At 41.0% G+C, this 22,533-nt stretch overlaps 3 protein-coding genes across 10 annotated transcripts in view; 2 read left to right on the top strand and 1 right to left on the bottom strand.

Annotated features, from left to right (window-relative positions):
* shroom2a (shroom family member 2a) overlaps positions 1-14,140 on the top strand; it is a 32,713-nt gene extending 18,573 nt beyond the window's left edge. For 3 of the 5 annotated variants that reach the window (XM_067513648.1, XM_067513652.1, XM_067513650.1), the window contains 9 exons: positions 1,385-1,486; positions 2,079-2,201; positions 2,628-4,956; positions 5,365-5,450; positions 8,519-9,100; positions 9,643-10,206; positions 11,010-11,178; positions 11,388-11,660; positions 11,749-14,140. In XM_067513648.1, the coding sequence (XP_067369749.1) occupies positions 1,385-1,486; positions 2,079-2,201; positions 2,628-4,956; positions 5,365-5,450; positions 8,519-9,100; positions 9,643-10,206; positions 11,010-11,178; positions 11,388-11,660; positions 11,749-12,021 (4,501 nt within the window). In that variant the 3' untranslated portion in view covers positions 12,022-14,140. Of the gene's footprint in view, positions 1-1,384; positions 1,487-1,806; positions 1,971-2,078; positions 2,202-2,627; positions 4,957-5,364; positions 5,451-8,518; positions 9,101-9,642; positions 10,207-11,009; positions 11,179-11,387; positions 11,661-11,748 lie in introns of those variants that run through there. The other 2 variants (XM_067513651.1, XM_067513649.1) reach the window with 2 other exon arrangements.
* Positions 13,416-16,919, top strand: cldn34a (claudin 34a). 4 transcript variants are annotated; one of them, XM_067513658.1, is made up of 2 exons: positions 13,416-13,556; positions 14,649-16,918. In XM_067513658.1, the coding sequence occupies exon 2, from the start codon at positions 14,719-14,721 to the stop codon at positions 15,454-15,456; it is 738 nt and encodes a 245-aa protein (XP_067369759.1). In that variant the 5' UTR covers positions 13,416-13,556; positions 14,649-14,718; the 3' UTR covers positions 15,457-16,918. The 4 variants fall into 4 exon arrangements, with proteins under 4 accessions (XP_067369759.1, XP_067369755.1, XP_067369757.1 ...); XM_067513654.1 differs by having other exon boundaries at positions 13,419-13,556; positions 14,646-16,918; XM_067513656.1 differs by lacking the exon at positions 13,416-13,556 and adding an exon at positions 13,645-13,761 and having other exon boundaries at positions 14,646-16,919.
* Positions 16,920-19,612: 2,693 nt separating this feature from the next.
* On the bottom strand, positions 19,613-22,450 carry LOC137131749 (putative claudin-24). The gene has a single exon (XM_067513473.1). The coding sequence runs from the start codon at positions 20,867-20,869 to the stop codon at positions 20,213-20,215; it is 657 nt and encodes a 218-aa protein (XP_067369574.1). The 5' UTR covers positions 20,870-22,450; the 3' UTR covers positions 19,613-20,212.
* Positions 22,451-22,533: the final 83 nt, after the last annotated feature.

The following is a 22,533-nucleotide window of genomic DNA, read 5'->3' as shown; positions in this document are numbered from 1 at the left end:
TAACCCTGTTGTTTTTTTTTCTTAACCCAACAGTTTGTTTACAAGGAAACTCTTGTTGGGACCTCTTGCCATCAGATCACTGAAGGCCTTTAGACAAGGTGACTGAGGGACATGACCTCTTGGCCTTATGACTCTCTAGGGCAAGTTTTGGGTCGAGTGAGAATAAAAGCAAGTAAAGCTTTGTCCGAAATTCTTGTGCAATATAACACTATTGTTTTCCACTTCCCTCTTAGCAAAACTAGTTAGCAGGGTCTAAATAATCACTGCAGCAAACCAATAAGCTAACATTACAAGACAAGGCCTCTCAAACCATTTCTAAAGCACTTTAAAAGTTTTTAACTATGTAATAAACTTACATTATCAAGGTTATGACAATATAAGCTAACTACCCCAACATTTGTGGGGATACTCTCCAAAGCATGGTAATGTATACTAATATTTACATAATTATAAAATAATTTTCCTATTAATTAATCCTATTCCTATTAATTTCAGAAACTACATTAATTTTATCACTACACGTGTAACCACAAAATATTAAATGACTCATGAAACAGTTTTAAACCTCATTGAGGACAGAGGGTGTCTGGAAGACAGACGACAGCTTGGACTGAGGGGTGATGTGGCTGATCTGATTGTGTAAGAGATTCTCAGTTCTATTAAGCCCTTTGCCCCATGCTGGGCTTGTGTTCCCCCTGGGACCATATGGCGCAAGGCTGGAGCACAACCATCTTATCTAAGCCATATATTGTATATCTAGTTAAATAGAAGAGGAAAACTGTAGTATTTAGTACTTTAGACTTGTAGGGGTGTTCCCATATTTGCATTAAACGTAAGGCTATAATTGCATGGCTGTATGTTAGTCTGACCAATAGAGGGAGCTATTACACCATGCATCAGCAACCACTTACAGTTTTGTTTAGTTAAAATGAATGAGATGGCCAAAACAATAGAACCACCTCTTCTTATAATGCACCTAAGTACAACTCCACCACCCACTTTGATCTCACATAATAAACACATAGTAGAATTATCACCTTTCCGACAGTTTCAACGTAAAAACTGGGAAATTATAACCTTGTAAAAGTAGAATTCAAGGCAGAGCCACTGTATTGGATTGCATTGAATTGCACAGGTTGTCATAATGTTATGCCTGATGTTTATATTATAGAGTGATACATTTAGAGCAGTTTCTAATAATGCAATTTTTGTCCCGATGAGCTTTTGAGACCAACACACTAAGTTGTCTGCATTGCACACAAATTTTGAAACTACAGTCTAAATGCTACAGCAGGTGGTGTTTGTCCTGTCTTCTGTTATCAAATGTGAGTTAGTTGTCGGTGAGTGCTTAGTGTGTGTGTGTGTTCCTCCCTTTGCTGCCTAGGAGTATGAAAATGGTGGATATTGTAGCTCAGAAAATGCCTTCAGAAAATGACGTACATGTGGCAAGAAGCTTTCTTACGAAGATTTTGCGAAGTTCCATGAGGTATGGTTCTGTGGATTCATTGCCATGTGTAGTACCTGTTCCTCTCCTTCCCTCTCCGCACCCTGTGCTCATGATCATATTAATCATTCATTATCTTCATTCCTCTTATGGGAATTCTCTCTCTCATCTGGTTTATTGCCTGCACTGGTAAATAGTTCTTTTGGATTGTCATGTTGTTAATGCCATTAGATGAAAGATATTCATCCCATCTATGTCTATATGATAAGAAAGTTTAATTATATTTAGCATATATTTATGCCATTTTATGCTGTATGTTTACCTTCTTCTGACATGCATTCAGAAAGAACTGCCTTAAAGGGTATGTTTTATTTTATTTTTTATTTTTTTTTAATGCATAACTGACAACTGTACAAAGTTTGTGTTTCAGCTCACAAACCGTTTTCATCTAGTAATTTTGGAGTCAAATCTGCAAATCACTGCCATGATGTAGATGCAGCAAGAATATTTGTACTCGTTGACTGCGGTAGTAGTTATACCTGTACTTTTAGTGACATACATTCTTATAAGGAAACACAAACATATTTTCCATAATGGTCTGGTTCCTAATGTAGTCATTTTGCCCTTGTTGCAGGAGGAATGAACCCATAAACAGGCCTCACTCCTGGCATGCCATCAAGTTTAATGAAAACCAATCAGAGAGTGCCAAAACACAGTCTCCAACCACGGCAGTCTGGCACACCAGATATGATGCAAGGTAACTTTGGGATCTTGAAGTTTGCCTTTTACACTTTCAGGCTTTCTTTGCCAAATAGGTTTCTTAGCTGCCAAAATAAGCATGCTGAACCATTTTAAAGTTTTGTGTGTTTGTTGTTGTTTTGTTTTTTTTGCCCAATGATCTTTATTGGTTTCTTTCAAATGGGTGCAGTTTCACTGTTTGTCACCAAGTATTTAGCACCTTACATAAACACACAGTTGTGAATTTTAAGTGTTCGCCTTTGTCAAATGTGTTTAGTACATTGAAGCCATGTTTGTTAGTGTTTCTGTGATAGCTTGATAAGCAGAGCAGATAATTTAGATCTAGTTCTGATTTTCATAAGAGGGCTATGAAAGTGTAACAGATTAGAATAAATTTTTAACTAGATTACAACCATGACACTTTGTCATTTCTTTGTACCTCCAGCTCATCCTCAACCGATCTGTCCACTAGCTGGGAGCAGACAAACCTGCGCAGAGTGTCTGAGCAGTTTAGCTCCCTCGGCAGCATGGACAGTCTAGAACATGTCTCGCAACCATACCCCGCCGGTCAGCTGTCATCTGCCAAGTCCAACAATAGTATGGAGCACCTTGGAGGAGGGAAACGAGATTCAGCCTACAGCTCTTTCTCCACCAGCTCTGGGACACCAGACTACACCCTCTCAAAGAGCAGTGCTACCTCAACAGAGAACATGCTCTATAAAGTCAGCCAGTGGGATGCAGGAGGAAAGCACAATAATGGCAAAAATACTGTGACTGAGGGAGTCAAACAGGATGATCGGGTGGCCTACTTTCAGATTCCGGGAGTTAATGCAAGCGGTGACGCTCTACAGAGTGAGGAGCCGGCTGTCTCCCGCCATTCCACTTCAAGTAGAACCAGCTTTGGACCGGTTTGGCATGTGCCTGACGTAAAGAAGACTGCTTCCCCCTCTCCTCCACCTCCCCCTCCACCCACACGCAGTGATAGTTTTGCTGTGACTAAGGTACATGAAAGGGGGCTGGCTATAACTCAGCCTGAAGGACCTGATTCACATGTTTCTTGTAAGGCTTCCACTGAAAATCGCAGCAGCCACCAACAATCTCTGAAAAATGAGGGTGACAATATTTACACTTCCTCTGATAAATCCAGTCACAACCGATTCTCCAACAACCATTACTCAATGTCAAGCAGTGATGCTAATCAAAGCCAACCTCACCATCACAGAAACCATAGTGACAGAAGTACTTTTCACTCTCAGCCGTGGCCTTCATCTGGACCAAAGCCACAGAGTGTAGGAGGCTACTATTATAGCATGCAGGAACTGCCCACTAATGGTTCTGCACAACACTTTGGTCAGAGCCATAGAAGGAACTTAAGCACGTCCCTGTCTACCACCCCCACTGACCAAAACACTGACAGCAGTGGACAGAGCAGATACTACTGTGTCACAACATGCCAGCCCATACAGCCCAACCCACAACCTTTGTCAGGAAAACTAGAGGACCGGGAGAGCGTCACAAGTGTAGACCTGACACAGCCTGGAATTGAGCGGAACTCTTTTAGCCCACAGATGCTCAAAAAAATTACGTATCCTCTGCCACAACGTCAGTCCTTGAACAGTAAAGATAGTAATGGTTACAGCAAGCACCAACTTACTACTGCAGTGGAACCCTCCATACCTAACTCTGATGATAGGGAAGGTCAGAGAGGACCAAACACACAAAATGCAGAAGTTCAATATATTGGTTATCCACCTAGCAGACAGTCTGAACAACAAAGGGCTCTGCCACTGCAAATCAGAGAATTGCCTCAGGACATGAGACATCACAGCCACTTGAGTAACAAAATCAGCCCTCAGGAAACCCCCATGCTACAGTCACTGTCCATGGATAGTCGCAGCCAAGATGAGAGAACAGGAGGTTCTGAGGAGTCCCTTGAAAGCAAGAACATGAAACGTGGGGATCGTTTTGCCACCACATTAAGGAACGAAATCCAAATGAGAAGAGCCAACTTACAGAAAAGTAAGAGTGCTGAGGGTGGGACTGAAAGTACCTCCACATATACCAACTCATATAAGGACCACCTGAAGGAAGCACAGGCGAGAGTGCTCCAGGCCACCTCTTTCAGGAGGCGAGACCTAGAGCCTGTCTTACTGGAAAACCCTACAGTCGAGATCTTATCTAACTACCCACCATCACCACTGGCCCATAAAGATGTCCCCCATATGCCAGCCGTCACAGAGCCAGTAACAAGTAAACCAGGGCATGCTGCAGGTCAGGTGAGTCGCATTGGTGGGCGAAAGCGATTTACTGCAGAAGAGAAAGTAAGGTCTTTCTCTGAACCAGACAAAATCCATGAAGTTGGGGTAAAAGATCTTGCTGGCAATAAAAATGCAAGTCGCTCACCAGACCAAAAGAAGTTTTTTAAAGGAAGTGGGAATCCGGGGTTCTCTGTTGAGAGCCAAGGCAGAGATCTCGCCTTAAGCACTGCAACAAAGGACACACAGAAAGGGATCAAGAGCAAAGACTACACTGAGGAGACCCAGAGGGTTCCCTACTCTGCTCACAAGCTGTCTGTCCTAGAACAACAAAGACTAGGTACCTTTGCTGAATATGAGGCAACGTGGAATACACAGAAGAAATCTTCAGAGACAAGAGCCTCCGGGCGGTACGGGTCTGCTGATAATATCCTAGATCCAGGACCAGAGGAAAGAACGAAAACCAACTGTTTCCACACAAGGTCCAAATCTTCTCCTTCAGCTGATATGTATGAGCAGGTGAGGAACAAAGTCTGACTGTTTATGATCTTAAAGGTATTATTCAAATAACAGGGGGGAAAAAGCGCTTCTTTGTTGTAATTTTCAACTGTATAAAGCCCTCGAGGTAGCTTTACTTCTCATTAAGACAAACAGACATGCTGACAGCAGTGAAAGGAACAAAGGAAAAAGCCAAGTCAAATATTAATCCATGTTTGTTCATTGACACACCTTTAACTTAAGGAAGAGAGAGGGGCATCAACTCAACTGTTTTTTTTTCACTAGAGTGAAACAAAAAAGCTGCGCCATGAGTTGGTTACAATAATTAATGAGACAATAAGTTGGCTTTGAGGATAGCTAGAAGCCTCTTTTTTTTGTGGACTGCATTTTTGCATAATGGACTATGTGTTTGTTCCACTTTATTTACAGAAGATTCCAGGTCCTGAGAGAAATTCGGAGACAAAATATTCCCAGAGCGAGAGTAAACCTGCTGAACAGCTTAATGCTGCCACAGGGTGAGTAAATCTTATTTGACATAAACTCCTAGTACACCACTCTTATGACAGTGGTACTTCGTGTATGTAGTTTATGTGGTATTTTGTCTTTACTATACAGCATACAGTCTTTGCATGTAATTTTTGAATCTAAGGATCACTATACTCCAAACAGTGTGCTTTTCTTTTCAATCATTTTTTCCTCCTCCCAAAGTCCTCCTCATTCTTTCTGCATATTTACTGTTGTATTTTATTGGATTTCTGGTTGTGAGCTTCATCTGTGAATTAGGTCAGTGAGATTGTAGAGGAACAGTGAAGTCTTTAATCTATCAAGGCATTCCAGTGGCACTGACTTGCAGCAGCTGTGACAACATAAGCAGTCTCTCTGGCTGCGCTTTTTCATTTACTGGAGGCTTATTGGTGTAGGCAAGGCACGTCTGTAACAGTGAGGAAGTGTTTCTTTAGCCCTCTTTCGTAATGCAATGAGGAACCAAGTTCAGAGTGGCAGCCCCAAGGCATGAAGTTATCCTCAGAAAAGATCTGGTACTTTAAATGATTGCATTTGTAGCTACATGAGCACCAGGGGTCTATAGGGGGTCGAGGTTGGAGTGTCACAAAACTGCGAACAGAAATTCATGCTGCTGAGAGGGTTTAATACTGACAGTGGTGATCCTCTGACTTTTTGACACATCGAAATATGTCAGAGTTTCGGTTTTCCCATACTAAGATGACAAATACCTGCCAAACTGACTTTTTGAAAACCTAGTATGCTACCGCACTAAAAATGCTGACCTAAGATAGTCTCCATTGTAAATTTTATACTTGTTCACCATCATGTTTTCATCAGCATTGTTGTTGTGAGATTGTTACCTTATGAGAAACTTTTGTTGGCTCTTTCAAAAATCAAGATGTAGGCCGTAGACAACATAGTGTAACAGCAGGTTAGTGCGCGAGAGGATCACAGGCCAATTTATCAAAGCTTGTACGAGAAAATACATATTTTTCTTAGGTGAATATGTTATGTATGATGGGGCAGAGGTTTCAACAACCCTCTCAATGTTTGTGAAATGGTTTAGTCACATTGGAACAAACCTCCTTGGTTTGTTTTATGGGCAGGGTTAAGGTGTGGTAATTATTCAATTTGTTCCTTTGATGATCCCATATAAAAGGTTTTAAAAACAATGAAATATTATTGTTTTAATTTTAAAGCTCCAAGTCACCTTATTTTGCCGGTGGGTCTTCAAGAAAGTTTTTTTTTTTTTTAACAGATTTAAAAAAAGTTCATCAACTGTAAAGTTATATAGTAGAGTGGTCCTTGAAAATTTGTGGACCCTTCAGAATTTCCTGTTCTTTCTGTATAAATCCACTTTGCAAAGGTAAAACCAGAGACAGGGAGCCCAATTTTTAAAAATTAGGAAACAAATTAAACCTGTTCACTTAATTATTGTGAAAACTTCCCACTGTGTGTGACAATGTCAGTAAGAGTTGTGACCCCACACCCCCAGCAGGCCAATCCCTCATTACTGAACAGCTTCAACATACACCTTTTTTTTCCCAACCACATTTTACTGGAAACCAGGCTAAGGTTCTAGTATAAGGCCCCTGTAAGGAATGCAGTGTTTTGGTTCTCACCAACAACTTTTCAAGTCAAAAAGTTATACTTTGGTCTCTTCTTTCCTTGGAAAATTCTTGCAGTAGTCTTCTGGCTTATCCACATGTTTTTGTGGGATCTTTGTTGCTTGACCACTCCTGGGGAGGGTAGCTGTGGTGATAAATACTCTCTATTTGTACAAAATCTCCACTCCACAGTTGACTGGTAGAGTCCAAATTCTTAAGAGGTTATTTTGTAACCCTTTCCAGCCTGGTGAGCATCAACAGTCCTTCTTCTAACGCCTTTAGAAATGTCCTTTGTTCAAACCGACACACTTCTACAAACCCATGTTGTCAGACATATGCCTGTTTGCCATCCTATTGTTTGAAATGGCTCACTCTCAATTTCCCCTTTTTAAATGAGTTAAAAATCCTAACGGTTCATACTTTTGCCACTCTATGGATTATGGCGGGACTCCATAAATTGTTAGATTAGCCCTTTGTCATAGATATTTGTAATAGGGATTGAATAGGTTTTTAATAGTGTTATTAGCCTGTAGTGTTGAAACATGACTGTCTTTCGCTTCAGTTATTTAGAATAATTCCTAAAGTATGTACAGTGACGTAGTGAATATGACTTGAAGGTTTGTAACCAGTTATTCAGCTCTGCATTATCTAAACTCATTAAAAGGTGTAGAATATCCCATCTTGAGCAACCTTAACTGTCGGAGTCACACCATATGACACCGTGCACCCACATATTATTGTCATTCAGATGTCTGGTAGATGAGCTAAGTGCTCCACCCAGATTGTGTTATTGATACAGGTGTAAAAAGATATCAACAGGTTTCTTCCATCAGAGAAAAATATGACAGCAAACTCACTTTTTGCGTGTATTCTGGGAAAATGACGGCCGTAAAACATCAGTTAGGGTAAGTGGGTACACTCATTTCTGATTTACAATTATTTCTATGCTCTATTTAATCATAATCTATCTGTATAATGCTGTTGTGGCTTTCTACTTTTATAAACGGATAAAGTTGCATAGTGAAAGGACTGGTAAAACAGGCTTAATGCTTTAGCACTTCTGAAGACATGGGCACATCACCAGAACAACTACAGGTTCCAATAGCAATCACTAAAGCTCCTGTGGTGCACTCCTAGGCCTCCAGTGATCACTGTGATCCCCTAACAGTGACCAAATGGGTAACTGGGAACCAGGCAGTTTCCAAATCTCTTGCTTTGCACAGGAGGATTATTTATTCGTCTATACAGACTCTGTGGGAAGAGAAATATTCCTTTCCAGGCTGCCAGCTTCAGGGAGGAGGCTTGCAGGAGAGAGGGAGGCGTGTGTCTTGTCATGCTGGCACAGTCCTAATCATAGCGGCTGCAGGAGAGATGAACGAGGCCTCTGCCACAGTGTATTATTTGATAGAGCTGCAGATGATAGTCCGTGCTGCCTTGCCGTGTAATTAAAAGCTTTCCATTGTGTTCCTCAGGTTGTCTGACAGAGGGCACAGTGTCTACAAACTGAGAGAAAAGCTTGCGGAGCTTGAGCATTACCCAACACCACCCCCTCCATCCATGACAGGAGCCAACCCTGACTGCAGACCTAGAGCAGCTTCTGCCACTGTGAACCACAGACAAACATCTGCCTCTCACGCTCTCACAGACTCTACCTTCCTTCAGCCAGAGGACCACATCCACTCCGAGCTGTCATTTGGACTGAGGAAGAAGCCCTCTGCCTTGGAGAAGCTTCCCCCACCTGAGAACGTCACCAGTTCTCAGAGTGAAATCTTTGCCCTCTGCTCTCCTAACACTAATCCTAACTCCGCCTTTGTCCCCACCCACTCTGCAAAAGAAGATTCTGAGCAGGGCAAAGAACTTGTGGACAAAGGACAAGGGGCAGTACATCATCTATCAACATCCAATCCTCAGCCTGCCTCCTCTCCCCTGGCTTCCTCCTACAGACCCTCAGGACAGGGCAGCATGGAGGGGCAGCGCTCACCATCTCCACACTTTTCCCCACAGAGGCTCAGTGACAAACCACCAGTCGCTCTACAGGATGAAGACTCTAACAGGTAAACATTTTTCTCTCGTTACTGGAACTACAAACTACTGCACAGCAACTATTACTCCTCTCTCCTCATGTATTTCTACAATATGTACAAAGGGGCTTATTGAGAGTTACTGCCTCTGTAAAATCAAAATGTGAATGCTATCAAGCCACAGCTAAATTAGAGGGATTCTCCGCTTTTCTATAAATGCCACTAGCGGTCTAGGCATAATTCAGCTAAATGGCAAAAATATAGAATGTAGTCTTAAGCCACCAAAATGAAGCTGTTTGTTCAACTCTGTGAACTAATTGATATCATCTGTAGTGAACTTATGACTACACAGTATGATTATTGCAGCTAGCAGAAACCATACTGGTGGGAGGAGTCCACATGTCTTGGATATTCCAGCATATTGGGCATGGAAAAAATCTCAGCTGCCATTATGCAGTGAAACCTTAAATCAGCATATGGCTGGAATAACTGCAACAAGAGATCTCCCCTTTTCAGAGAGAAAATTCCTAAGGCTTTTTCTAAGATTGTTCCTCTTTCTTTCTTTGATATTTCAGGATGGAGCACGTGACAGAAGAAACAAATGCTGCAGTGAAGAAAGTGCCCATCCGGATTGTCCACTTAGAGGCACTGAAAGAGAAGGAGAATTGTCCATTTTTGCAGAGCAGTGATTCTGTTGCTGTTGAAACGGAGGGTCCTAGTGTTAGAAGTCTGGGAGCCACCGGGCAGGACTCTGTCTTCTCTGCCTTTACAAGGCCGAGGGAACCAGAAAGTTTGTCGGCTGCTTGCGCAGACCCAGAGCCCCAGACTGAAACACACATGACCACTGTCGAAGATCATAATGTCGACTCCGAAATTTTGCAGCCAACAGATGAGACGTGCAGCAGCAAGGTGTCAGTAGCAACAGGACCTACTGAAGAGGACCAGAAGAGAGAGGAGCTGGCCAGGGACATCATGGGGAAGGACAAGTCACTAGCTGATATTCTGGATCAGAGCAAGATGAAGACCACTATGGACTTGATGGAGGGTATCTTCCCTCAAGGGGAGCAGCTGTTGGAAGGAACCCACCAGCGCCGAAAGGTGCCGTCAAAACAGACAAACTCCCGGCCTGCTGAGGAAAGGTCAGCCTCACACTGAGCTTCTGTTTGGCTGGAGAGATGGCTGTGCTTATCTGTGAACAAATGTAGTTCTTAGCATGTATCTTACTACACATATACAAGGCAACTACAGTGTCCATATCTTTGACTAAGATGATTCATTTATAGCATCTTTAACAGCTCATGCTGCCACAGACGGTGCCTGAAGACTAGTCAGGAAGGTAGCAGGGTGGTCGTAATGTTTAGCTTAAAGCAATGGGTAAACCGATAAAATAAATGGCTCAAATTATTGATAAACAGGTCAAATAGTTGGATTAAAGTGATAAATGGCTAACATAGTTAGCTAAAGTGATAGTGGTTGAAACAGTCACCTAATGCCACTATGACTAGTAAGATTTGGCCAATTAAACCTAAAAATAGACAGTTTAGTTGTATAAAAAACTAAACATGCACCTTAACCTTAGTCTACCCCGGCACCTCAAATGTGAGATATTTGTGAATGCAGCAGGTCTTCAGTTACCTAAATGTGCCAAAAAAATCTGCTTGCATAAGTTTCTTCATCCGACACTTTAGGCCCATCTCCCCAACAGGAACCTTTCCTGAGGACCAGGAACCTTTTGAAGAACTTAGTTCCTCTGCCTGCATTTCCACTGGAGGAATCAGGGTCTCATTTTAGATCCAAATGCTACTTAACTGTTTACCCCAGATTTTTAAAAACTTTTTTTTTTCAAATGTTATATAATAATTTTCTTATAGAATTTTAATCAAAGTAAAGTGTTCCTATTTGGTTTGGTGAGATAGGAAACAGTATTTTATGTGTGTTACAGGGAAAAGGAGGACAGTATGGCAGCAGCTGTCACCATGGTGACCAGTTCTACATATTACAGTACATCTGCTCCCAAAGCTGAGCTCCTAATCAAGATGAAGGACATGCAGGAACAAGAGGACTCTGAAGACTCTGAAGAAGAGCTAGACATTGATCTGGCTAACAAGAAGGTACCATATACTCATGGAAACAACTAATAATTATTGTAATACCTCCAAATGTTCTTCAGGATTGTAAGAACTACTTACCATATCGCTTTTTATTTCATTTATTCAAATATTATTAATTCTTTCTGGTCCTCTTTTGGTCGAAAAAATATAAGAACCTTTTCCCCCAGTATCAGTTTTGGTTTTTATTATTTATGATTTTTTTATTTTAGCAAGAGCTGATTGACAGTCTCAGCAAGAAGCTCCAGGTGTTGCGGGAGGCCAGGGAGAGTCTTCAGGAAGACATCCAGGACAACAACACTCTAGGAGATGAGGTGGAGGTCCAAGTCCAGCAGGTCTGCAAACCCAATGAGCTGGACAAGTTCAGGATGTTTGTTGGGGACCTGGACAAGGTGGTGAGCTTGCTTCTGTCCCTGTCAGGTCGTCTGGCCAGAGTGGAGAATGCTCTCAACAGTCTGGAGGAGGACGCTACACCTGAGGAGAGGGTTAGTAAATGTAGAACTGTAAAATCTAACAAGATGATAATAGGTCAGTTCTCTAAACTTACACATCTCCATGTATGTTCTTCTCCAGCGTACGTTGATTGAGAAGAGAAAGCTGTTAATCCGACAGCACGAGGATGCAAAGGAGCTGAAGGAGAACCTGGACCGTCGGGAACGTGTTGTTTATGACATCCTGGCCAACTACCTGCATGAGGACAACCTTACAGACTATGAGCACTTTGTCAAGATGAAGTCTGCGCTCATAATAGAGCAGCGCAAGCTTGAGGACAAAATCAAACTGGGCGAGGAGCAACTCAAGTGTCTGATGGACAGTCTGCCGATAGAACAGAGGCTGACATTATAAAGATGTTCTAAGAAAATGTCTAAAAGTTGATGACCGTGATATTAAGAGTATTTTGCTCCAAGTACAGTCAAGCCCTGTGTCCAATAGAGGGAGACAGAGACAAGAACCTGCAGTGAAAAATAGCCTGATAGAGGAGGCTCTGTCATTGTTTTTGTTTTGTTTGTTTCTTTCTTTGTTTTTGACATTATGAGCATGTCCTACCACTTCATATCTCCTGAAATGGACTGCCACAGCACCGTGTTGACTGAGCACATCTATAAGTAACTCTTGTTTTTTTAGGAGATGCTGCTTTTTCTGACATAAGCCAACCACTGTCTATATTGTTTTTCCTGCCATTGTCGCTTTGTTTTGTTTTGGGTTTTTTTTGTTGTTGTTGTTTTATTATGTTTTTAGTAATTTATTGTAGCCTTTTGAATCTGCAAAAGAGGAGACCTTTTGTGTACAGCTGATTTGAGCAGCCATGCGACCTGATGTGTGTTACACGCTGAGCAAGTAGAAGTATTTATCATGTTTTATTTTTAAATAATTTCACAGTTTCAAACACTTCTCATACAATCCATAAAAAAATAGGCTGAATATTTCAGAAAAACAAACTTTTCTTAACATTTATATATAAAATAGTGGCCTTGGACTTTTTTGTGAACGGTTTCCTCACGGAGAAAACTTTTCTCCTGCAATAAACGTAAGATGAAGACAGAGGGATGTTAGTGCAGCAGGCCTTTGAATGTACTGGTCATTTTAAAGAGCACTCGTTCAGCCTAACTAAACAGAAGTAGCCCTTCACATCTAGACTTTTGAGCAAATAAAATTCCCATTTGAAGTGCCTGGGAGTCACCGGTGTCACAGAAAAAGCAGTTCGGTCCTTAATCCACTATTGCATGTTGCATCATTAAGTGGGTTCCGTTTTATTATGATATTGACACTTTAAAGTGTTTGTGTATTGTATTTTAATACTTCTGTTTCACTATTCACTGTGGTGATTACACGTTTCGCAGTTGTTACTTGAGTTCTAATTAAATTTCAACACAACAAATGTTCAGGTTAATCATTTGGCAACCATATGTGGAAGAAAATGATTCCAAAGTATCATGACCAGCTTGAACGTTAGTCTATCAAATGTCTGAATTTCAGATTCCGTCTCCCTAAGGTAAAGCCTGCTGGAGGTGTCGTTTTTCTGCGCATTTGCGTATGCCACCATTTCACAAGCTTAATGCATTGCTGCATCCTGATTGCTGAAACTTTATCAGCTGTCCTTTATATCAAATAGAGCCTGCTGAAAGCAAACATTAGTGTTTGATTGATTTGTGTTCAGCAATCCATTCCTTCCAAGTGTCATTCATTAACTGCACCACACCCTCCTCTCTACTGATAATGTTGATGGTACAGTAAAGACATTGACATAACAGTGAAGATCTTTAACAGCCTTCTATTCACTTTTCTGAAACAAAATGTGGACCATTGCTCAGGTTGATCATCTTGGTTCAAACACAGCAAAGTCTTTAATAAAAACAAGGCTGAACTTGAGACGCATCAAGGTGAGTAAAAGGGTAAAATTTAAATGACTGTTTTTTCATTTTACTGCATAGCCTGATATTTAAATGGACAATTATTAACCAAAGCAGTGCTTGAAGTTACAAGAAAAGCTTTCTCCACTCTCCCACTGCCACCTTTAATCTAATGCACGGTTTCATTGTGAATTTTAATCTCGGAAGGAATTAGTTGTTCCAAAACTTGACAAAGGTAATTCTTCTTTTTCCTCAACACACTGTTACACATGTTACAATGTTCCTAGGTTTTTAACTAAATTTTGAAAGCTCTACAGTGTAAAAATAGGGATATACAACAGCTTTCTACCCTGTTCTGAAGAAATTGTGGGACAGAACTTGTAGTAAATGAGTGAAATGTCATGAAAAACTAATATACAGAAATTAATAGGAATTTAAACAGCATGCTTGTGTTGCCTATTGTAATCAGTATTTGCCCATGTGTGCTCTTATAAGTACTATTGAAATATAGAAAAATCATACTGTATACGTGTTAAAGGCGCTATATCCCCAACACAGTTCTTTCTGTATTGACATAAATGTACTCAAAATAAAACTGCAACCTGGCACTTGAATATACTATTCAGTATTTTATTTCAAGTTGACTGTAAAGGACATGACATTGTTAAACTATTCATATATGTAGAGATATGGTCTGGATTGTAAATGTATTTTTATAGACCTTTGTAGTGTACAAAGGTTGAAGAATTTAGTGTTTACATGTAAACAATATTTCATATGCCACTACAAATGTCTATACCCTAGGATTTTATACAATAGTTGCCTATGCAACCACCGCTGTGAGTTCTGTTAATAATCCAGAGTTGTTTGGATATTAATTGCAGAGAGGGGGTTATATGCATGGATAAAAGTGTATTTTGGTCATTCAAGTAAACTGACCGTTTCAAGGTTCCTTCTGCAGTGGTAGTTAATAATAGTTATTGTTCTATTATGCTCATCAAGATTCTCATAAATTGTGTGAGGAACTGTCATCAGTGACATTTTCACGTGCCATGTTACACTTGAATGCCAGTATTTTGATAGGGAGTTTAAATAGTTGTGGACTTCTATTTGTTTTAGCAGCTGTGATGGATGTCGGCCAAGCTGAGTCCGTGATCCTTCTCTCTGGGAGTTAACGGTCACCTTGCACACGATGATTTACCTGGCTCACACAGCTCACTGGCAGTTCCTGGGACTGGTGCTCGGGTTCTTGGCGTGGATCCTCACAATGACCACAGCTGGCCTCAACGAGTGGCGGCTGTGGCGTGTGGCCGACACATCTGTCATCACTTCGGGAGTGGCCTGGGTGGGTATCTGGAGGGCGTGCTTCTACAGCCATGCCCTTCCAAAATTTGAGAACTGTTGGAGCATCAGCATCACGGACTCTTTTATTCCTATAGAAATCCCTGTAGCTCAGGTGCTGATTGTGCTGGCAATGATCTCTGGTCTAGCAGGGAACATCAGTGCTGCAGTGGCCATGAGGATGGCCTACTTCTCTTTAGAGGATCGTAGGAACATCAAACTGGTCTTTGTGTTGGCAGGGAGCCTGTATTTGCTCACTGCAATGTTTTCCTTGGTTCCACTGGTGTGGAACATGAGCTCTGTGCTGAAGAACAGCACCATAGACTTTCCTCCTGAATTTTACCTCCCTGCTGCTCCTGTCAGCCAGCAGGTCGGCTCAGCCATCGGGGTGGGAATATTTGCCTCTATCCTGATGCTCATAAGCAGCCTGTTCTTTCTTTGTTATCGGTACACTTCGCAAACCCAGAGGTCAGACACCAGTGACCCTCTCCATGGTCCTTGGAAAGTAAAAACCCTGACACATAATCCTGAATTGCCAAATGGAGACAACCACAACAGAGATAATCCTGTATTTCTCACTGACGAATAACCTCAAAAAGTAACTTAGGAAAACACTGAATTGATATGAAGTCTTGCACATTCTCCTTTCTATTCTTCTATCCATCATCCATGGGAGATGGATAGAAGAAAAGTCTTATTTACAGCAGCAATGTGCTGCTGAACCTCACATTCTGTTATTATTATTATGACTTTAATCTGCTACTACTACAACTACTACTGCTAATAGAAAAAAACATGATATTTTATTCTTATTTAAAGAACTGAAAATGTGAAATTCAGTTCATCTTTGTACCTGAAGTAACTGATTTCATAATGACTTGATGACACTGAATCAAAAACAACATTGAAATGTTATTACTTTGTACATTAGTTACTTTGTACTAACACAAAAGACAGTTAATATTATAATCCATATTTGTCTAACATTTGCCGATTGTTCCTCAGTTTTGGTCTTCACACGGTCCCAAAGGAAGTTGTTTGGCTTTCCGTAGCTCTTTAGTCGTTTTAGGCTAAACTCTGTCTAATTAATGTACACTGAGCAGTTTATGCAGTATTTTTTTTGAAGTCATGTTCAATAACAATATTTATCTTTTTATCTCTCTTTTGACTTTCATTAGCCCATGAGGAAAATTAGCTTAAGTTAGCTTCTGAGCCTTTTCTGGAGCAAACAGGTGCCAAATATATAAGAATAGGCCAAATATAAAACCCCAATTCAAAATAATTTGGGACGATGTGTAAAATGCCAATAAAAATAGAACGCAATGATAAAATATCTCAGTTTTAACATCTGATATGTTGTTTATGTGCTATTGAGAATAAAATATAGGGCTGTATTTGAACTTTTCTGTATATTTGTCAGTAATAGCTAAAAATACTTCATCATGAGTACAAGTGTACCCCAAATTTATTAACTTAAAAGTTTTTCTCAGTATAAGCCAATTATACTTACATACACTCACTGGCCACTTTATTAGGTACACCTATACACTCTAATGCAAATCCAATACAGCAGCTCTGTCATGAATCTACTTTTACAATGTTCTGTCTTTTAGGTGAAACTATCAGAAAGGTGATAATTCTACTCTATGTTTATCATTAAGGTCATAGTGGGTAGTGGAGTCATACTGGAGTACATTATAAGAAGAGGTGGTTGGGCACCCTATTGAAAAGGAATAAGGTGGCCAAAACATTAGAACCACCTCTACTATATTTTAAGTATATCTCAGATAAGTATCTGAAAGTATCCTAATAGTATACTTGAACATATTTCTTTTTTAGAAGGGTACCAAGTGAGAGTGATTCAGAATAGAAAAATGTGGCTACAAGAAAAAAACAATGAGTCCAAAGATGCTAAAATGTTGCATAGAGCTGAGGGAAAATGCAGCATTAGTTACCGTGATTAAAATCTTTCGTATAGAATTGGTCGTGTGATCCGTTATTAATATAAAATGCTGGTCATCACAGCTGTCATATAGTACATGTACTGTAATATAATGTTTCTGTATGATATATGAGTTAACATTGTTCTTAATAAACTCTACAGATAACAACATGCCAGCTATATTATATTGCAAATGCACATGGCTCATGAGCCGGGCTAATAAAACTATGTAGTCAGAGTACAGGAACAGATTTTATAATAAGCTTTATCTCTTCACTGTTATCTAACAGTGCTGCGAAATCCTATAACAACCCTGTAACAATCAACATTATCACCAAACCACGGCTGGGGGAGGTGGGATGGCATGTCAAGGTGTAGGCCACATGTGAGGAGGCCTGTTAGCAGGTCAGGTTGACTGAGGGCTCCTGCTCATGTGAACTGGGTGGGAGATTGGCGAGTCAGGCATGTGAGTATGGAGAGGAGGCCGCCTCGCAGTGGTGATTGATGCCAGGAAAGACGCACGTACACACACATCTACTGTGGCCCAGTGGCCTGCTGCACCTCTCTGGAGGCGGCTAGCTGCTGAGAAACAAAAGGGCCTCTTCAGCCACAGCTCTCTGCCAAGAGCACAAGTCCCAGAAGTGGAAGACTGGTGAGCCTATTGAGACCAATAAGGAAATGTGCTGAGGTGCAATGTAATAGTCAGACCAAAAAAAAAAAAAGCCTATTTTGTTGCCAAGAATCTGTAACAGAGGAACTACTGATTAATTTAATTGAGTATAACATTCCACTAGATAGGATTTGGGAAGAATATTAAAATAATTCAGTGCCCATCCCTTTATCTCTGTATTCAGCACCCTCCGTCCTCTCTCTTGCACATTCCCCTCTGCAGATAAGCCTGACATAATACTCGGAGCTGCTAATATTTTATCTAATCTGTGAAGCCAACTCATCGACTTTGTCAGGTATACTTTAACAGAAGAACACTGATAAGACAAGAGAAATGAAATAATTTCATATTGTATTTTTTTACCAGCTCCAGTTGTCTAACAGCTGGAGTCAATTTATTTAATAGTTTTTACAGGTCTTGGTACCACTGTAAATTATAAATGGTTAGTTGTTACTTCAGAGGGAGCTGCACAAAACAAACTTCCTCAAGTAAGGAGAATTACGAGCTCATGGTTATATGGCTTCACAAGTTTTCATACATCTGTCCAGACTCATTCTAATAAGTTGCATGGTTGCAATGAAATTCCTTTGAGGCATTCCTGAGACATTGTATTTAGACAAATGAGCACCACAATTTAACCAGTTCACCCTTGAATCCACATGAATTATTAAAGAAATCCCACAATTAATTCCCAAGATTGTGTTCACAACAATGGGATAGGGAGACTACCTGAAAACATAATGGCTAGAGGCATTAGAATATCTGGGCTTGTGGAGCTTACCAGTAATTACCGAGTTCTACTTATTTCTGCTCAAGGCTCCTTTAGTCACCACTGCAATGGTCAGACTGCAATAGGTAATGCAGGTATCAGGTCTTTACAAGATTTATATAACATTCAAAGTCCAAAAGGTAAAATGATCTCAAATAGTGAAGATTAAAGAAAGTTCATTATTTTTTTCCCCCTCTAATATTACCAATCTTACTACCTCTCAGATTTAACCTGTGACCCTTTGGAGAGGTCCTATACGTATCTACAATAATAAGACACGACTTATACTGTTCATTTAGGGAGTTGTGTTAAAAATCTTTTAAAAGTCTTTTCAACAAATCGTTTCAACTCCCAGATAACACAGATACTGTAAGTCTGATTAACTGCAGAAGAATGTAGAGTATTTTAAACATCATCATCATTCTTTAAGATACTCACACGGGTGCGTTGGGTGTGTAGTAGTTTTCACAAAACTTTAACTCCCAACATGTTGCTCTGAATATTGCATGTTCTAAAAGTTTTGGATGATGTTTATCTCCCTCTGAATTGTCAGAACAGGAACCAATTTTAGAGTCAGTCCTCTCCAAAGATAATAAATCATTTGGGCAGAATGTAAGCAACATATTGAAGCAGTTTGCTTATCAGCCCCTTAGAGAAGCCTTGTTTGTTTAAAGATGGATGAATGTAGAACTGACTACTCTTGAGAAAAAGACATGCCACTTCCTTTTTGCTGATGTACTGCTTAACCTCTGTGTTACGGTAATTAAATCAACATCTTTCTCAGCAGATATATTCCCCCCCCGTTTATAACTGCTGGGAGACAGCAGGCCCTCCCTGCAGCCTCTGTGGTGTCACAGAACAAGAGGGTACCTGCCGATCTGTGAGGCCTTACAGAATCACTGTTAGATATGTAAAAATGAAGTCTGTCAGATGTCACTACATCCCTCTATAAAAGCTGACTCCACAGAAAGTACCAGGTTTAGAAATGCTCCTCCTCCCATGTAATAACACATTTCTTGTCACTGTACGTGTGTGTATGTAAATGATACAGAGCACTCTGGAGTGTCAAGAGCAGCGGGGCCCCCTGACCTTGACAAATTTGTGTAATTATGTCAAAGTGGGAGCCACAAGGGCAACCTGTTTGACATTCCTCACAGTACACGCCGCCCATTAAAGCATTCATTAAACACAGCTTAGCTCAGCGAGTGACCAGGAAATCTGATGGAATTAGTCTCAAGCTGTGTTTCCACCACCGTTGACACATCTGACCAAGACGGCTGTTTTCAGGTTTACGGGTTTATGTGGCTAATGGGAAAGCAAATGATGAGAGATCAAAAGGGTAGCCATGTTTGTGCCTATGACATAACTGGAGATAAAACTCGATGCTCAACGATATGAGGGAGTAATGAAAAAAGAGACGACTTTTAAATGGAGTTTAAAGTAGAATTCTTTATGCGACTAGTCTGACTGTGCTGCACGTTACAGCACATTAAAAGTTTAACCAGGGAAAATGGGTGTTCTCTCCGTTTTGGTATTAAAAATAACTTTCTAACCAGCGTTTTAAGTATTTTAAAAATGTTCTCATAAATCAGACTCGATGGGATGTGTTTTGTTTTTCTTGGCCAAGATAAGAGAAAGCAAGAAGTGAGAAGATGCCAGTATTAGGAATATAAAGCATTTTATAAAACATATCAAAAATATTCACTTTTGCTGGTCCCAGCAAGTGCTCTCAAAATATTCTTTTGAATTGTGCATGTGAGTCATTTAAAATAGTTGAGACATGGTTTCATTTTTACTGGTTTACAGAACTTTTAAAGAGATGAAGCAAACAACATACATTATGCTGCCTCTGAAATAAAATCAATTATTCACATCATTGTTTTTAAGTAGTTTGAAGTGCAGTTCTACAGGTGATTGTGTCATGCTGTCAGTCTCTACGCAGGTAAAACGTGATCATTTAATCCTTAAACATACTCTGAGCGCTTACTCAACTTTAAAGCTGTACTCATGACCTGGTACCTCTGCTGTAGCACAGGCTGAGGCTCCACCTCGGAACACCAGCTAGAGGTAACCAGAAGCAGCCCGGCCACTATAAGGAGAAATCCTCCCCCCCAGCCACAGTACAGGGCATCTCCAAACTCCCACCGTGGCACCACATCGGGTACTTTTTCATCAAAAAAGTGTATCACAGCAAAATGGGCCATGTAGGATACAGGGATCAGACACAGCACCCCAGATACCATCCCCAGCAGCCCTCCTAGGACGGTTAATGCCCTCTTGGTTCGATAACTGTGTTCTTTACAGCTGTTTACTAGGTAAAGTCCAGGTATAGCCACCAGGATTCCCAGCACACCCACACCGAGGGAAGAACACATGAGGATGCGAGAAAGCTGGATGTCACTGGACAGGCCCAGCAGACTGTCATAAGGTCTGCATTCCATGCCCCCGATATCCTGGACCACGCAGGTCTCCCATAGGCCCAGCTCGTAGCTCTCTATGGGCAGCAGTGCCGTGGACATGGTCAGCCACTGTGGTAAGATAGTGGTGGTCAAAGCGCACAGCCACGCTCCCACATAGACCAGCATCCCCAGCAGCTCCAAAGCGCAGGCGCACGTGTCCATCTCTCTCTCTCTGGCCTCCACGCTTGACAGAGCCACAACAGTTCTCTGAAGAGGCCGGTGACGTCCAGCCGAGACAGAAGCTGCTCACAACACCTGATAATTATAGTTGATCGCTCTGGCTCTGGACTTGGAGCTCTTTCGCAAACACCTCCCACTCAGAGGAGCGCACATCTTCTGCTGCAGGGAGGAGAGGGGGCCCGTTCGGCCCTCCCCTTTGTGGTCCTCCTGCTCCCACTGCTGTGCCAATGGGCAGCAAGGGCACAAGCAGAAGTGCCCAGACTGCCACAAGATCACTGTCAAATTGTTTTTTTCCATGATGGCAGGCCACAAGGGATGTCATTAGATGCAGACAGGTGTTTTATGATGTAAACTGGCATATTTTAATTTTTTGCATTCCGTGTGCCCTCAGAAACATAAACATGGGCAAGACAACACAATAAGTGCAAATGTCATACTCAGATAAGCTTCTGTCTGTCTCCAGAGATACTATACATTCTCTAGTTGTGGATCACTTTTTTTACAGCACTCCCTAACAGTCCATAAAAATGTCCATCTTTGAAACTTTACAATAAAACACACAACTGCTAATGACTCAAAGAGGCGCTCCTTCACAGAGTGCATAAAAAAAATGCAAAACTAGGACCTTCATTGATTTACTATCCCAAAAAAATAAAATGATGTTAGGAAAACAGAATCTCCTCAGTTCTTGGCAGCTGGTGTCACAGTCAGGCCTTTTGCTGCATGTGACTAAAACAGAAACAAGAATGCAGCTTGTTGTGAACACTACATAGCCTGTGGGAAGCAGACGTAGGAGGCTATAGATCAAAGCTGAGATGTGAGAGAACCTTTAAATTTTCACACATACACACAAGCGTATACTAACACAAATAACACACACAGTAAATCCTCAGCTGACTGAAGTGACGTCCTGACAAAGACTCCACGTTTCCTTGGCTGCACACATGCACACACACAGTTTGGTCTGCTGACAAAAGAAAACGCTTGCACTTTCTTCCACGGTTTAAGAAACGCAACTCTAAAAGAATACCTCCTCAGTGACACAGATGTAGAGAGAGTACCTGTCATAATCCCTACCTGTTTGAATACAGAAATTCCACATAAACGTCACATCACATTGAATATTAGTCACTATACCAGAAACCTGAGGAAAACTAGGAGGAAATGTGTTTCATTAAAGATGCTGTAGTTCCTACCAAACACAGATCTAAAACATCAGTAGTACCCCCTAAATTGCTGGAAGATGACAGTTCATCACTGTTATATGGTTTAAAGTGGACAAAAAAAAAGAATCAATTAATACAAATTCATCTTTGTAATAATCTTTCAACTTTTGGAGTAGAAACAATAGCAGGCTCCAAACATGTCAATTTTGAGTTCAAAGCTAGATTGATAAGTGACTTTTACAGATACTTTGAGACGCTTCATTATGTTTGGCGACAACAAACCAAGAAGGACATTTGATGAAGACGCTGACTGCCTGCGGAGACAGTGCTGCGTTATGCGCTGTAGACACCAGGTGGCGCTGCTGCACAACTTAATTTAGATGGGTTCGTCACATCCAGGGGGAGTTGTCCGTGGATTTATTTTAAATGTGGTGAAACGACCTTAGCATTGAAGTAATACTTTTATGTAATTACTTTTAT

The sequence above is a fragment of the Channa argus genome, chromosome 8 (assembly GCF_033026475.1).
Source record: "Channa argus isolate prfri chromosome 8, Channa argus male v1.0, whole genome shotgun sequence".
Classification (NCBI taxonomy): domain Eukaryota; kingdom Metazoa; phylum Chordata; class Actinopteri; order Anabantiformes; family Channidae; genus Channa; species Channa argus.
The sequence above is the reverse complement of the archived record's forward strand: the minus strand, read 5'-3'. Positions and strand labels throughout refer to the sequence as shown.